Source organism: Lygodium microphyllum, chromosome 2 (genome assembly GCF_053477565.2).
Source record: "Lygodium microphyllum isolate KBCC chromosome 2, Lygodium_microphyllum_v1.1.10, whole genome shotgun sequence".
NCBI classification, from domain to species: Eukaryota; Viridiplantae; Streptophyta; class Polypodiopsida; order Schizaeales; family Lygodiaceae; genus Lygodium; species Lygodium microphyllum.
The window spans coordinates 51,868,066-51,882,736 of record NC_141136.1 but is presented as its reverse complement, the minus strand read 5'-3'; the positions used below and the strand labels follow the sequence as shown (position 1 = coordinate 51,882,736).

At 41.6% G+C, this 14,671-nt stretch overlaps 1 protein-coding gene across 3 annotated transcripts in view; it reads right to left on the bottom strand.

The window, feature by feature from the left end:
• Nucleotides 1-14,671, bottom strand: part of EMB2804 (tubulin folding cofactor B) — an 84,261-nt gene that overhangs the window by 35,576 nt on the left and 34,014 nt on the right. For all 3 annotated transcript variants that reach the window (XR_015693197.1, XM_087693466.1, XM_087693458.1), the window contains exon 4: nt 12,184-12,245. Coding sequence is in view for 2 of the 3 variants with exons in the window: in XM_087693466.1 (XP_087549592.1) it covers nt 12,184-12,245 (62 nt within the window). In the remaining variant the exon portion in view is untranslated. The remainder of the gene's footprint in view (nt 1-12,183; nt 12,246-14,671) is intronic.

Here is a 14,671-nt window from a genome sequence, read left to right as displayed (position 1 = left end):
GAGTGCTCTACTTATGGAAGAGATGAATCGGTAGAACAATGCATCCAGTAAGTCTTCCAGTGCTTTGCATACTAGGGGCAGATCATAGCAAAAGGGCAAATATGATAGCAAGGGACACAGTAAATCACATGCCAAAGATGTTGAATGCCATCATTGTGGCAAGAAGGGTCACTTTAAACGTGACTTCTACAAATGGAATGGTATCATAAGTTTGATACATTCATGCAATCTCAAGGCTTTCATAGAAGTCAAGTGGATCACTACTTGTACACCAAGAAGGCAGCAGATGGCAGCCCGATTATCTTGGTTTTGTATGTTGATGACATGCTGATTGCTGGCAGGGATGCTCATGCCTTGGATTCATTGAAGCAAAGTCTTCATGGCAGCTTTAACATGAAGGATCTGGGTGATGCAAATCACATTCTTGGCATGCGAATACTCAAAGATAGATCTAAAGGTTTACTCTATCTATCTCAGCAGGAGTATATCTCCAAAGTTTTGTAGCGTTTCAATATGGAGGGGGGGAAACAATTGGGATTCCATTGCCTCCATATGTGAAACTCAGTGCAGAGGACAGCCCTTGGGATTCCATTGCCTCCATATGTGAAATTCAGTGCAAAGGACAGCCCTACATCTGATGATGAGAAGGCTGAAATGGCCAAGATACCATATGCTTCAGCTATTGGCAGTTTGATGTATGCTATGGTTGCTACACGTCCTAACATTGCTTTTGCAATGGGAGTGGTTAGCAGATACATGGCAACCCCTGGCAAGAAGCATTGGGATGCAGTGAAAGGTATTATGAGATACCTCAAAGGCACTAAGGAGTTGTGCATCTGCTTTGGAAAGCAGAAAGCATCTGTTGTTGGCTTTACGGATGCAGACTATGCTGGTCATGTGGACTGCAGGAAGTCCACTACTGGGTATGTGTTTACTTTCACAAGAGGAGCGGTCTCTTGGATCACCAGGCTACAAAAGTGTGTTGCATTGTCTACTACAGAGGCAGAGTATGTGGCTGCCACTGAGGCATGCAAGGAGGCTTTATAGCTTTCACGCCTGGTGAGAGAGCTTGGCATCTCAGAGTTACCTGTTTTCCATTGAGATAGTCAGAGTGCTATCATGCTAGCACGAAATCCTGTCTTTCATGCAAAGACAAAGCACATATAGGTGAAGTACCACTTCATTAGAGATGTACTTGACAGCAAGAGCATTGAGCTTGTCAAAGAGCATACAGATGATAACCCTGCAGACCTTCTCACGAAGAGTCTTCCAGCAGAGCGGTTTGCTCATTGCCGACAGATGATGGGAGTTGGATAGATATATTTATTTCAGCTTTGTACATACCTAGACTTAGCTGATTCTTTTTTCCTCTTAAGGCACATTGCCTTTAGGTGGGAGGTTGTTGGGAATAAAGGGCCATCGTGCCTTTTATATGTGCACGGGTATGAACACACCCTTAGCACATTGTACTTTCATATATATATCTATCTAAAAACCTAAAGTGGAACACTCGTCATTGTACCTAAAAAACGTGTTCACTCTCTACTCTGCTCACTCGCACTCTCTATCTCCCTCACTGAGCGTAAGGTCTGTCTACCTCTATCTCCGTAGCGGTCTCTTGGATCTCCAAGCTACAAAAGTGTGTTGCATTGTCTACTACATAGACAGAATATGTGGCTGCCACTAAGGCATGCAAGGAGGCTTTATGGCTTTCACGTCTGGTGGGAGAGCTTGGCATCTCAGAGTTACCTGTTCTCCATTGTGATAGTCAGAGTACTATCATGCTAGCATGGAATCCTATCTTTCATGCAAAGACAAAGCACATATAGGTGAAGTACCACTTCATTAGAGATGTACTTGACAGCAAGAGCATTGAGCTTGTCAAAGTGCATACAGATGATAACCCTGCAGACCTCACGAAGGGTCTTCCAGCAGAGCGGTTTGCTCATTGCCGACAGATGATGGGAGTTGGATAGATATATTTATTTCAGCTTTGTACATACCTAGACTTAGCTGATTCTTTTTTCCTCTTAAGGCACATTGCCTTTACGTGGGAGGTTGTTGGGAATAAAGGGCCATCGTGCCTTTTATATATGCACGGGTGTGAACACACCCTTAGCACATTGTACTTTCATATATATATATATCTATCTAAAAACCTAAAGTGGAATACTCGTCATTGTACCTAAAAAACGTATTCACTCTCTACTCTGCTCACTCACACTCTCTGTCTCCCTCACTGAGCGTAAGGTCTGTCTATCTCTATCTCCGTGCCTAATCGATTCCTTCAGTATCATTGGGATTGTTTGGAGTTGAAACACTTAACGGCGAAGCTGCACCAATTCCGCCGAATGTCATGACCCGAGCACAAGCAAAGCAGGCTGGTATTTCATTGCCAGGACCTACCAACCTCGATGCAGCTTCAATAGGGAAGAGAAGCCGTAGAAGAAGGAAAAAGCGGGATGAGACGAGGATTACGCTTAAGATAGATAGTGCCACCACGTTACTAGAGGGGAAGCAAGTCATGGACATAGAAGCAGAGACATCTGCTCCTAAGACAACAGAAAAGAGAAATGCTAAGGTTGGAGAATATCCTGATCCGAGGCACCAATTAGAAGTGATTGATAATGTCAAGGAGTGGGTGAGAGAAGCCCAAGAGCATCTAAAAGATACGGAACCAATCATGAAAGACGAGATCGATGAGCTCTCTAACATCAGCATACCAATCTCGCCCACTCGGTTCAAATCAAGAGACACATCCACACCCCACATAACACCACATAGACAGAGACTAGATACCACAGGTGGGCAGACTGCCCAAGATCATTGGCAAAAGAGTGTAGAGCCTAACAAAAAGCAAGTAGTTGGCAACTTGCTCACGACATTGATATCAGCCCCTGTGACCCTACCTCTGGGAGAGCTGCTCATGCTATGGCAAGGGTTGAAGCAATGGGTAGAACGACATAACGAGCTTGGCATGACGGACTTACCTGTGACCATGATGCAGTAACGCGCATACCAAGCTTAACCTTGAACTCAGTGCCTAGGTCTTTGCACGTGAATGCTTTTTGGGAAGGCACAGAGATGCATGTAATCTTGCCTATCAACGCATTAGGAGATGCTACAAGAAGGGAATTATAGACATAGGAGCAGGAGTCGATATTCTCAGCCATGCAGTCCTACAAGCTTGGGATAACCCACCTGTGGTGACTGCAAGGTTTAATGTCACATTGGCTAACAAAATGAAGGTCTAACCGTTTGGAGTGCTAAAAGACTGGCCCTTGAGGATAGCGTGAGTCCAATTCTTAGTGAACTTCATAGACATGAAGGAAGTGGACTACGACGTCCTGCTAGGCCGACCTTGGATACGAAATGAACGAGTGATAGAAGATTGAGGCAAGGGTCTCATATTCTTAGGCAATAGATCGGAGACTGTAAGGATCGAGATGAAAACTTGGAAGACCACTCCGCTCAACCTAGATGCCATCTCTGCTATGTTAAAAGGTGACTCAAAAGTCAGCAAATCCTATGGGCCACTAACAAAGTATATCCCTTGCCCCGAGACGAGTGGGATTGGATGCATGTGCTAGCCACCATCGATCTGCCGTTCTCGAATGAAGAGGAGGATTATAAATAGGCTGCCATGGAAGTCGGTGAGTCCCAAAAAGTCACATCATCTTAGCTACTACCGAAGAATAGGATCCTACCATCAGTACCACTCTGCATGATGGCCAGGAGCTCTAGTAATCGACCAGTACCAATGCACCTACCACACGAGCCTCCAATGCTAGAACCCCCTGTAAATGTAAGAGTAGTCAACATCACTAAGATTGAGGAAGAGGGTGAGGAAGTAGAGGCACCTACCTACCTATGCATATCAATGACTACCCGGAAGACACGTCTTTGATACACTCATTGATAAGGAAGCTAAATATAACATCCTTACGCACGATCATTGGACCCTCATTGGTTAGCCCCAACTACAACCTACCAACAGTTAACCCATTTGGAGGACAGTCCTACTCATTGCTAGGAAAGTGCAAAATAGCAATCTCTATCAAGACTAAAAGCCTGCCTATGATCTTCTATGTGATGCCTAACACCAAGCCCACTGGTAAGGAATCGCTGCTAGGACGCGCATTCAAGAAACAAGCACACTGCAATGTCCACTATGACTCGCAGCGCATTCACCTTACAATTGGCAATGTTCGGATAGTGACGACTTTCAACAAGGGGAACACAGCTCCATCAAAGCTTGCAATGCCGCTGATGGAGGAACCTAATGCAAGGTCTAAGGAGGGGGGTCGTAACTTGTCCCACCTTGCCAAGGTAAGTTGGTTGCAACCTAAAGGTGACACATCCAAGACCACTAAGCAGGAGCTCAAATGGGTGCCCAAACAACAACCACAGCCGCCTAAAAGTCAACTCTCACAAACCCGTGGCCACAGAATATCATGTCTACGAAGCAATGAGCTAGCTAGGAATGAGAAATTCATTGAATCAAAAAGCACCAAATCCATAAAACCTCAACGAGTCTATCGACCAAAGCCGCAACCAACCAAGCCTAAGCCATCTCAATTCAACACTTCCAGTGTCCCAACTGCTCCACATGCCGAGAGCAATACATCAACCGAGCTGTAGGACCAATCCATCGCACAAGAGGCCAACAGACACCCCATTGAACAACCCAGAAGACAAGCATCAGTAGTTGAGCTATCCAGCTCAACCAAACCCCAACCTCTCATAGGCCTTAGATCCTCCTATAAGCGTAAATCTATCCTTACATTGGCCATGAACCTAGCCACCAACACGGGGGACAACTTAGTCGCCTGCATCAGATGCTTGGACGCCACATTCACCATGCTAGCCAGGAACTATGAATGGCTCGACTTAGACCTCCTCGATGAGACATTTGCAATGGAAGTGCGCTTCTTGCCATACACTTGGGAGACTACGAGTTCGTGTTTGTCAAGATTCTCGAGGTAGTCCAAGAATTGATTGACAATGAGATCTCTCGAGAGCAAGCTTGCACACAATGGTTGATCACATCATATTTGCAGGAGTAAAGTCTCTGCAATAGACCAAGCGCTAGAAGAGCTGACAAAGCTAGCCGACTTTGACTCTTCCTTTTTGTGAAAATGGTATGCTTTTCACCTCAAATGGAAACAAGAGGCCTGCTAAATCATGGCCAATGTTGAGCAGAGACGTGTAATCAAAACTACTGAGTACGACCCTACCTATGTGGCTTCTACCTTGTTCAGAGTCCTGGCCATCACATATAAACAACCTTTAGAAGAATATATCATGGCCCACCCCTATTTTGATCGAATCCTAACCGAGGAAAAACTACATATTGCTAGCAAGATGAACTCCGGTGACTTCCTCACTGATGTTCTAACCTACATTACACACGTAGGCATTAGACCTCATGACATGGACTATCACGCCCGCTTAGAGTATAATCCAAACTTTTACAACATGGGCTTAAATGCCCTTAACCCTTCATCCTTCAATCCTAGAAAGGATTTTCATCATTCCCGAGGGGGAGGGGATAAGATAAAACAGAAAACATAACTTGAACTTCAAAACTTCAAACTGAATTTCAAAAGCAAAAAAAAAAATGTTCAAAAGCAAAAAAAAAGGAATAAATAAAGGAAACTTGTACTTCAAGAAAATATTTTATGAAATTCGTGCTTGGAATGTGTGAAGTGCTTGAAGTATAAAAAGTTTGCATTTCCTACTAAAACAATCGCACCATTCCATAATGTTCGATCTTAAACTTTTTTCTTTTTTGCAAAAAGTACTCTCAAAGGAGCTAATTGTAAGCTATAGGGCCATAACAAGAACTCAAGATGGTAGGCTAACTTCCATCCTTAAAGGAAGAGCACAACAGGTACCGATTGGCCACTGAAACACAAGTCTACAACTAGCTAAAGTACCACAGCGTTAGCAATTTGAGAGAGTTGGTGAGCAAGGAAGGCACGGTGAGACAAAAAATTATCGACTAGTGCAATCCCCACAAATACATGGAGAAGGTTGGCTAGAAATCGACCACAGCAGATGCATAAATATCGGAACGTCTACGTCTGGAAAACAATACAGGCATCGGCAAAGGTACTAGCCACAACACCAAGGGTGGCAAAAAAGGAGCCTTTGGCTACCATAGCAAAGTCTGAGAGGAAACAACCTGCCTCCAAGGCTTCAACTGTAGCTTTGGAGGAGTATTAATTGCTATCATTCGAGAAGCTTTAGGGAAGCTGGAAAGAGAAGTAGTAGAGAAGACTCTAGAGCCATCACCAATCTGAGAGGAGCATCGCTCTTCCACCCCAACAAGCCCAACCATCTCACTACTAGCAAGAGAACAGGGTGAAGATGAAGTCCACAAGGAACAACAAGACAACATGGAGAGAGTTACTAATGAAAAGGAGAATGACCAACCATCTCAACAGCAAGAGCGAGAGGACAATCAACAAGTAGTAAGTCTCAAAATTATCGAGCCCAGGGGAGAAGAAAAGATCACTCTCAAAATCCCCATAAGAAGAACTTGATCCACCTCCAAGGGAAACAAAGAGCTGCGAAGGGTAGGGGAGAAATCGACGAGACTAGAAGAAGAGTGCACGAAAATGCCAGAAGAGGAGGAAGAACAACTAACACAACGAGGAGGAAATTGCTCCAACGAAAATGGAATCAAAGATTTAGCCTACAAGCTGGCTCATTCCAAAGGTGGAAAGCAAAGCCAGGGCTGTCAAGACAGGAATGCTGGAGCAACAACATGCATTCTTGAGCACAGCATTGAATGACACACAGCCAAGAGAAGAAGAGGCATTGGAACAACTAGAAAGAAAACTAGAGCTAACAAGGAGGGTGCTGCAACATGGACTCCATGCCACAACACCCAAGCCTAGCACCAACTTGGGAGTAGAGGAGCAACGTGCTCCCCTAATCTCAATTGGCTGAACCTCACGGAAACTCTCCTTGCTAGGGCTTGGGGAGCCAGAACAACAAATGCAAGCGCCTCAACAGGAGCCACCGGAGCTGGTCTAGAAAGAACGGCGTGATTCTGAATCAGATCAACAAAAGAAAGAATAAGTGCGGGAACCAAGTACACTCAGAAGAGCAAAGGGCTACATGCCAAGCCATGCATTCCTTGGCAAATCTCTTAGGCCCCCTCGAAATGTAACTACTATAGAGCATCAAGATTATGTCTAGCATGCTCCCTTCCAATGCATCTCCCAAAAAGAGAGAGAGAGAAAGAGAGAGAGAGAGAGAGAAAAAAAAAGAAAAACAAAAACAAAAGAGATAACAAAGAAAAGACCCACACAAAGCAGAAGGAAAGGAATGGCTAGCTTTCCCATCTAATATCAGAGTGCCACAAATACTGCACCTAAGGGTTCTCAAGTTAGATGCATCCGATGGCCTCAATCGGCCAGCTCCGTGCCTAACCCCCTAGCCCTTCCTATCCCCCCACTTCACACTTAGGGCATATCAAGAGCAACACACCTAGGGAGTTTATGCTCGCAGTCACACCCACAACACCTCCCCTATACATAAACTAGATCCTCAAGTGTGGGACAACACCACAGGCTTCCTTGAGGTTCGACCAACTCTCATTTTCACTGGCATGGATACCATGCATTGCACAGTGAGTTAGACACACCCCCAGGTAATACACTTTCTTTTTCATTTTCAAGTACACTCAACAATTGCGATCAACCCCACCGACATCGAAGACTCCACTACCCAATTAAATCTATTCTTGGCCTTCGCAATCTATCATCCAATTTTGATGCTTCTTCTTCTCGTCCAATCTCCATAGAGTCCCATCACCGATCCACAGGGCAATCCTTCAACCACCCGAGCCCTCATCCACAAGTGCAGCAAGTGCCATGGGACTAGCACTTGGCTAGGAGGGGGATAATGTTAACTCCACTGCAAAGCAAGCAAAAAGAAAATTTAAAAGACACAGGGCAAAGCGGAAAAAGACGGCCCAAGCTGAATAAATAGAAGGAAAAAATACCAAAAGCGCAAGCACAACCTTAAAAGTTCAAGGCAAGCGCAAAAGAGAAAAGGCACATTTTAAATATAAAAGCGCACTCTAAATCCTTGTAAAAGAGCCCCAGGCTCACTCCTGTACAATTGTAAATGTAGACAGGCATGGGTGAAGGCACAATGCAAATAGGAAGGAAATAGGAAAAGATAACCTAAGCTAAGATGGCCGGTCATGTAAAAAGGAATGGGTGCCCAAAAGGGATTAGGGTTAGGGTTTTGTATTAAAGGCAAAAAGTGAATGAAGAAGCTCATTCTTCTATATGGCCAAAACTAGCTCTCCTCTTCTCTATTTCTTTTTGTTCTTGCTTGCTTAAGCTTATGCTTAAGAGAGGAAGTGTGAGGGAGTCAGAAAGTGAGTGTGTGAGGGTGAGGAACCATGGTGGAGAAGCTCTCTATCTTCTCCTCTCTTCTTCTTCTTCTCTTCTCTTCTCTTGTCTTGCGCGTGGCAATGGAGCATGGAGCTTAGAGCTTGAGGATCGAGCTTGCTTAAGTTTGCACCTTGGATCGTGGAGCTACCGGACTGCTTGAGGAAAAAGGCAACTCGATCGAGCATGGAGATAAGCTCACTATACTCGTAGGTATGAAAGCGCGTACGGCTATGTGAGAGCTAGCCATTGCACTTGGCTTGAGATGCGTGAAGCAATAAGCGATCTGTGGGTCTTGGCAATTGAGCAAAAGCTCCCACATATATATACACACATGTATCTTTAGTATGCGATAGAAACAAGAGATTTCTTTACAAGATGTGAGCAGAGTTACATTTCATATGTGCACGAAACGTTCTGTGCGGTACCATACCATACAAATGTTCCATACGATTTCATGCATTGCAGCAAGCACCAACTGAATGTGACCATTAAAGATTACACAATTTTCGAATTTTTGTCCATTTTTCTAGCCACTTTGGCTAATGATTCATGTGATATGGACATTTTGGATCTTTTCAAAGTTCTCCTCTTTCTAACTTCTCCTCTTCTCTCCCTTATCTCAACCCACTATAAAGGGCAACCCTCCCTTGTTACCTCTTCATCCAAAAATCAAACTCCTCCTTCAATATTCCCCTCTTGGGCTCAAGCTTGAAACACCTCCAATACCTACTTTTCCTCGAGTCTTTTTCCCTCTCCTATCCCTATTCCTCGGGCCTCTATCTCTTACTCTCCCTTTCCCTCACCTTCTCTTCCTCTCTTCTTTAGTCTATTCATGACTCTAGTTTTCACTCTTTGTACCTATATGGCATTGCAATTGTTTTCTAACACTAGTCTCTAATTCATGAAACTTTGTGATGATTTATCTATCTTTAAGTTGCACATTTTGTATGTATTATTATATATACATATATATAATTTTATATGCATTTTTAATAAATGCACAAAACAATGTATTTTTTTCCTGAAATTTTTGTGTATATTCTATATTGCACTAGTTCACGTATAAATCGTATCGTACTAAACGTACAAAACCACCCTAGACGTGAATAGAATGAGAAAATCAATCTTTCTCAATCACATTAATCAATGATACATCAATATAGCTTCCTTCTTATTCTTGAAATGAAAGAAGAGCTCAAGAAGAAAGGACTATGATGAATTTACAAGTTTCTTGACTTATAAAACAACAGCCAAAGAAGAGAGAATATAGGGGTATTTGATCATGTAGGAGTGGAGAATGATAATATAAATGAATGGGGCTAAACTTTAGACTACCTTCAATTGTTGTACAAGAGTTTAAAACCAAGAAAATTAATGTAGAATGAAGCAAAATGAACTCCCTTTATAGAGAGAAGAAGAGAGCTTGTGCAAAAAAGAAAAGTGAAGCAGCACAAGACGAGTGTCCAACCACTGTCATGAGGTGTGACAAGTGGTAGGATACTTGGAAGCTTGTGTGACAAGTGTCCTAACATGTGACAAGTGTCCTAACACTTGTCTTTTCTCTATAGCCTCTTTTTGGGCTAAATACTATTAAGATTACAAACAACCAAATTTAGTAAGTACTATCACAAAAAAAAAATTTAATGACACCCCTATTTTTTAAAACTAGCATTTTTAGACCAATTCAAGACTCCTAAAATGCAGAGATCCCCCTAAAATTTAGGAACCTATCCAATATGAATGTCATATGAAAGCTCTTTACAAATACATTACAAAACATAAAATCTTCATATAAGTTTTCTATGTAAAGATATGTGTATTTAAAGCTTTCTGTCTACGCATATATATTATACAAACATTTCATGATTATGCTATCTTGCTGATTGTAACTGTTTATTCTCATGAATCTAGTATACACTTCAAGGCATCAATCCTTTATGTGTATAAGTGAACCATGATATGCTTGAGGTCTAGTCATAGGCAGTTGCAATCACATAGATGAAAACGTATATTCTCTTTTCTTTAACCTACTGCGTGGATCCACCATAACCTATGACTACTCATCAATAGCCAGCTCTAATGCAATTTGTTTTATATAATAAGTGCAAAGAAAACAAATTTAGTAAACAATTATATATGCAAAATAATATGAAGGGTGAGCAATGACACGAAAAGAAGATGGACATGGTCAATACATAGAGCAACAATTGCGGTGCAAAGAAATAGATGTAACAAAAATCATAATGCAAAGAAGAAAGAGTTAAACATTTTTTCTTAAGATATGCTTACACAAAGAATCCAAGAGTTACAAAGCTTAATGTTGGATAAGAAAACACCATGTAACCATTATCTCCTACAAGCCCCAAAACAGAAAAGCTAAGATCAATAGTCACTTGCTGGAGAAACAATTCAAAAGAAAGCTTGGTTACAAAATATGGTTCCACATTCAATTGCACCTTTTAAACTAAGTTTGAGCAAAAACGGTTGGCACCTTTTAGTGTAGTGCAAGCATTCCAAAAGGAACCTACCAATTGCCAAATCTTCTAGAGCACCCAAGTCCCACTAGAACATAGGATCAATGGATATAATCTAAAACCTACTTTTGCTAGAGATTTTCCACCAACTGTAGCAGCTTTGTTATATGATCATGAACAATCAGCCAAGGGTTGGGTGATACAATGCAAGAAAACCATATGGTGAGTGATAGGCTAGGAGAAAATAAAAGTCATGATAGATGGTATTAATTACTTGCTAGACTAAAGCCATGATACATGGTTTAAAGTTGTATCAAGAGCTAAGAGTTTACAATTATGTGTCAATAAGTGTATGGTGTAAGCTAGCATGAAAGCCTAGCAAACCCACAACCAATGAGGAAATAAAGAACAAAACATAGATAAAACATAAGGGGGAGGAGACAAACATAATATGGGGATTGAATACCTCTTGAGAAGATGTAAGTTGAAAAGAAAGGAAAAATTGGATCAAGAAGATTACTATTTCTACAATCATTCAAAGTACAAGCTTGAAAGAAATCCACACTTGGCTTTTGATCAGTTCTAATGGATTTTTGTGTTGCATGAGGGCATTTTGGATCTCTAACAGTGAGGCTTTGTCCCTATTCTTGTCTCTATTGCAGAGAAATCTTGTAGCTCACATGGTTCATCGTTGACTTTCAAAGTAAGATTTATTCTCTATGTTTGTCGGTTTGAAAAGGCTCTTTGAAGAAGTACGAGTGTTAACAAATTCTGGTACATACTCATGAGCTAAGAATATATGAAGAGGGAGAGTTGAAGCCCAACGTGCACAGCTAGGTCTCCATGCAATATGAATAGACCCGTTCCTACAAATAAGATCAAATTGTCTACATAAAATCATATCTGCAACAGGGATAAACAAGCATATAATCAGATGTTAATGAAGCAAGAGAAACTCCTAGCCTTCAATGTCACAGTAAGTTTGGGCTGACAAAAAGTTTCTCGTGATAAGCATAAACTAGTTTGTAGGCCTTTCAGACAAGGAAGTAGACCTCCAAAGTGAGTTATTTTCTGTATGAGCTAACATCGCTCTTTTACGTTTTATAACATGATATGAGCCAATGCCCTAAGATTCTTCCTGTTATCTGAAGATGTGTGTTAGTAGTCATAAATTTCAAGAAATAAACCAAATTAAATTTTAGGAAATAGACCAAATTTAGTCACATTCCTGGTCCAGCTGCACTTCATCTGCCTAGAACCTGAGATGTTTCAATCAAGCTTGTGAAGCAAACCTTAAGTTGATTCCAGAGAGGATCTTCAGCAAACTTCTTCTCTTTAAACTTTCTAAATGTATCTGGTAACAATGCAAACAGCAATAAAACAAGAACAAATTAAGATCTCAAAAACAATAACCACTGGTAGTGAGAAAGCATAGATAAGATCTGAAATAAAAGAAAAGGAAAAATAATGCAAAGGACGACATCAAACAAATAAAGTCAATATACCATTTGAAGCCAATTTGAGCCAAAGAACGAGCACACAGGTCATAAGACAGGGTGTCATTTCCCAACAAAAGAAGACTTTATTGAATATTAAAAGCAAGGTAAAGACATGGTAGGATTTGACATGGAGACAATAGTGTATACCAACCACTAGCTGAAACTTAGAGAATGAATCGATGATGAAAGAAAATCAAATGATGATCCAATGGCCTCATGTGTCCCTATCTGTAGGACTGGAGTCTGCAACTCACAGGAGAGCCAAGAACTCTATTGTTGAAGGAGTGGCTCAAGATGATTGCACAACCCCAATTAAAAGAGGATGCAACGCCTCTGAAAACGTGCATCTGTGCAGAGAGTCAAACACAGTCCTCTAGGCAAGGGGATGTCAAAGAAGATACTCAATGAATGTGATAGCAGTAAAGGCAGTGAAACGAAGTCCTCTGCAGCAGCTCATAAAGAAGAAGAGACCCCCAAGGCAGCAAAACCAAAAGGCAGACATGCACCTACTCTAGAAGGGTTGGGCGTCAGCCAACACAAGCATCAACAGCAAAAGCACATACTATGACTGAAACCCACCTTGCTTTTGGGGAAGGGTGGTAATGACCTGATTATACACTAATTACAGCAAACAATAAATTTATATGAACTAAATTACAAATGTTACCAATCAATCTCGAACATTAGACACACAATTGGCCCCAAAACTAGCAACCCTTGCAATATTTCTTCAACTTGTATCACTAAAGGTGAAAGTACAGTGAGATCCAACCTAATCTCCTTCAATCTTCCCTAGCAACCAGCAACCCTTCAAACCAATTTGCCCCTTTGTTTGCTTGAGAATGGCTGATCCTTGGATAACAGATTCTGCCCCAAACTGAAATTTTCTGAAACACCCGAATTTCAGCTGCCGTATTTCAAGTACTATCCCCTAAATTTTGAGTACTCTTGCCAAGGTAGCTAGTAAAACCTAATTTGTGCTATGAATAAGGTTTAGGAGCAGAAATTCATCAATTGCGCCCTCTTGGGATTGAATTTGGCTGAGATCTTGAGAGAAGCTATGAATTGGCTGAGAGAATGCAAAGGAACCTGGAGAGAGAGAAATTTCAGTTTGTCAACACCAAAATCGGCTGAAATTCAATGCTGCCCTGCTGTCAATGGCTGATTGACTACAGCCCACCATCAACGCTTGCCCTTGTGGGCCCCAAAATTGCTGTCATCTGCCTGTAGACAGCCTATAAGAGCTGTCAGCTGCCTCCAATGGCCTCCTAATCAGCCAAGAGCAGCTGTTTGATAGCCTCCAATGGCTAGGGTGATCACCAATGGAAAATTGTAGCAACAGCTCTCTCTCTCTTCCCCTCCCAACATCCACAACTCTAGAATGAGGCTCCAATAGCCTCTAATAGGTTTTTCTCACTTGCGTGGGCCAGTTTTGCCAAGTGGCAGTCTTATAAGAATATTGAAATTTAATTTAATTATTAATTCTTCCTCAAAAAAATGATTTTACCAACCAACAATAAAAAAGGTAAATTGGCCTAGCCAATTTTTCATCCAAGTATTCTTGAGTGTTTATTAGCCCTTGAACTAGCATTAATTAATTAATTAATTAATACCTAGTTCCTAATGTCACCACTAACATTACTCACTAATAAAATCTATTAGACCAAACTCTGTCACCATGCACCACCCAGTACCTCACGAACGTTACTTGTTACAACCGTTGCCTTTGACACCCACACGCTTCTTAGGGTCTTTGACTAGTCATTGTAAGAAAATTAACTAGCACATCACATGTGCACTTACATTTGCACTTTTGATTAATATTTAATCAAATGCTAGGCAAAGCATCAAAATTTCACATCCTCGTGACAATGACTCCTAAAGAGATGGAGACTCCTTGTGGCTCCAACAATGTGGACGGCAACTCCTAGCGGCTCCACAATAAGCAATAGCTACAATAGATAGCATCCACTAGACACTTGAGAGAAGGAGGGCTGATGGAGACAAGTGATCCGAGTGTGTGTTGGAAGCCCACAACATGTCCTTTTGTAGGGATTTTCAGCATTTGTCCTACTATGCACAAATAAAGCCATTTAACATAAAGAAAGCTTTTTAGGGTTGTTTTTAAGGAGCAAAATTAGTGTTAAAGAATGACAAATTAAAGGTTAGTGCAAGCCTTGACTTTGATGGTGTTGGGGTGAGTGCGCAATGGAATGCGAGACAAAAATGGAGCAGGAATAGTGTTGAGAGTGAGAGTGAGAGAATCCTAAAATGAGTGTAC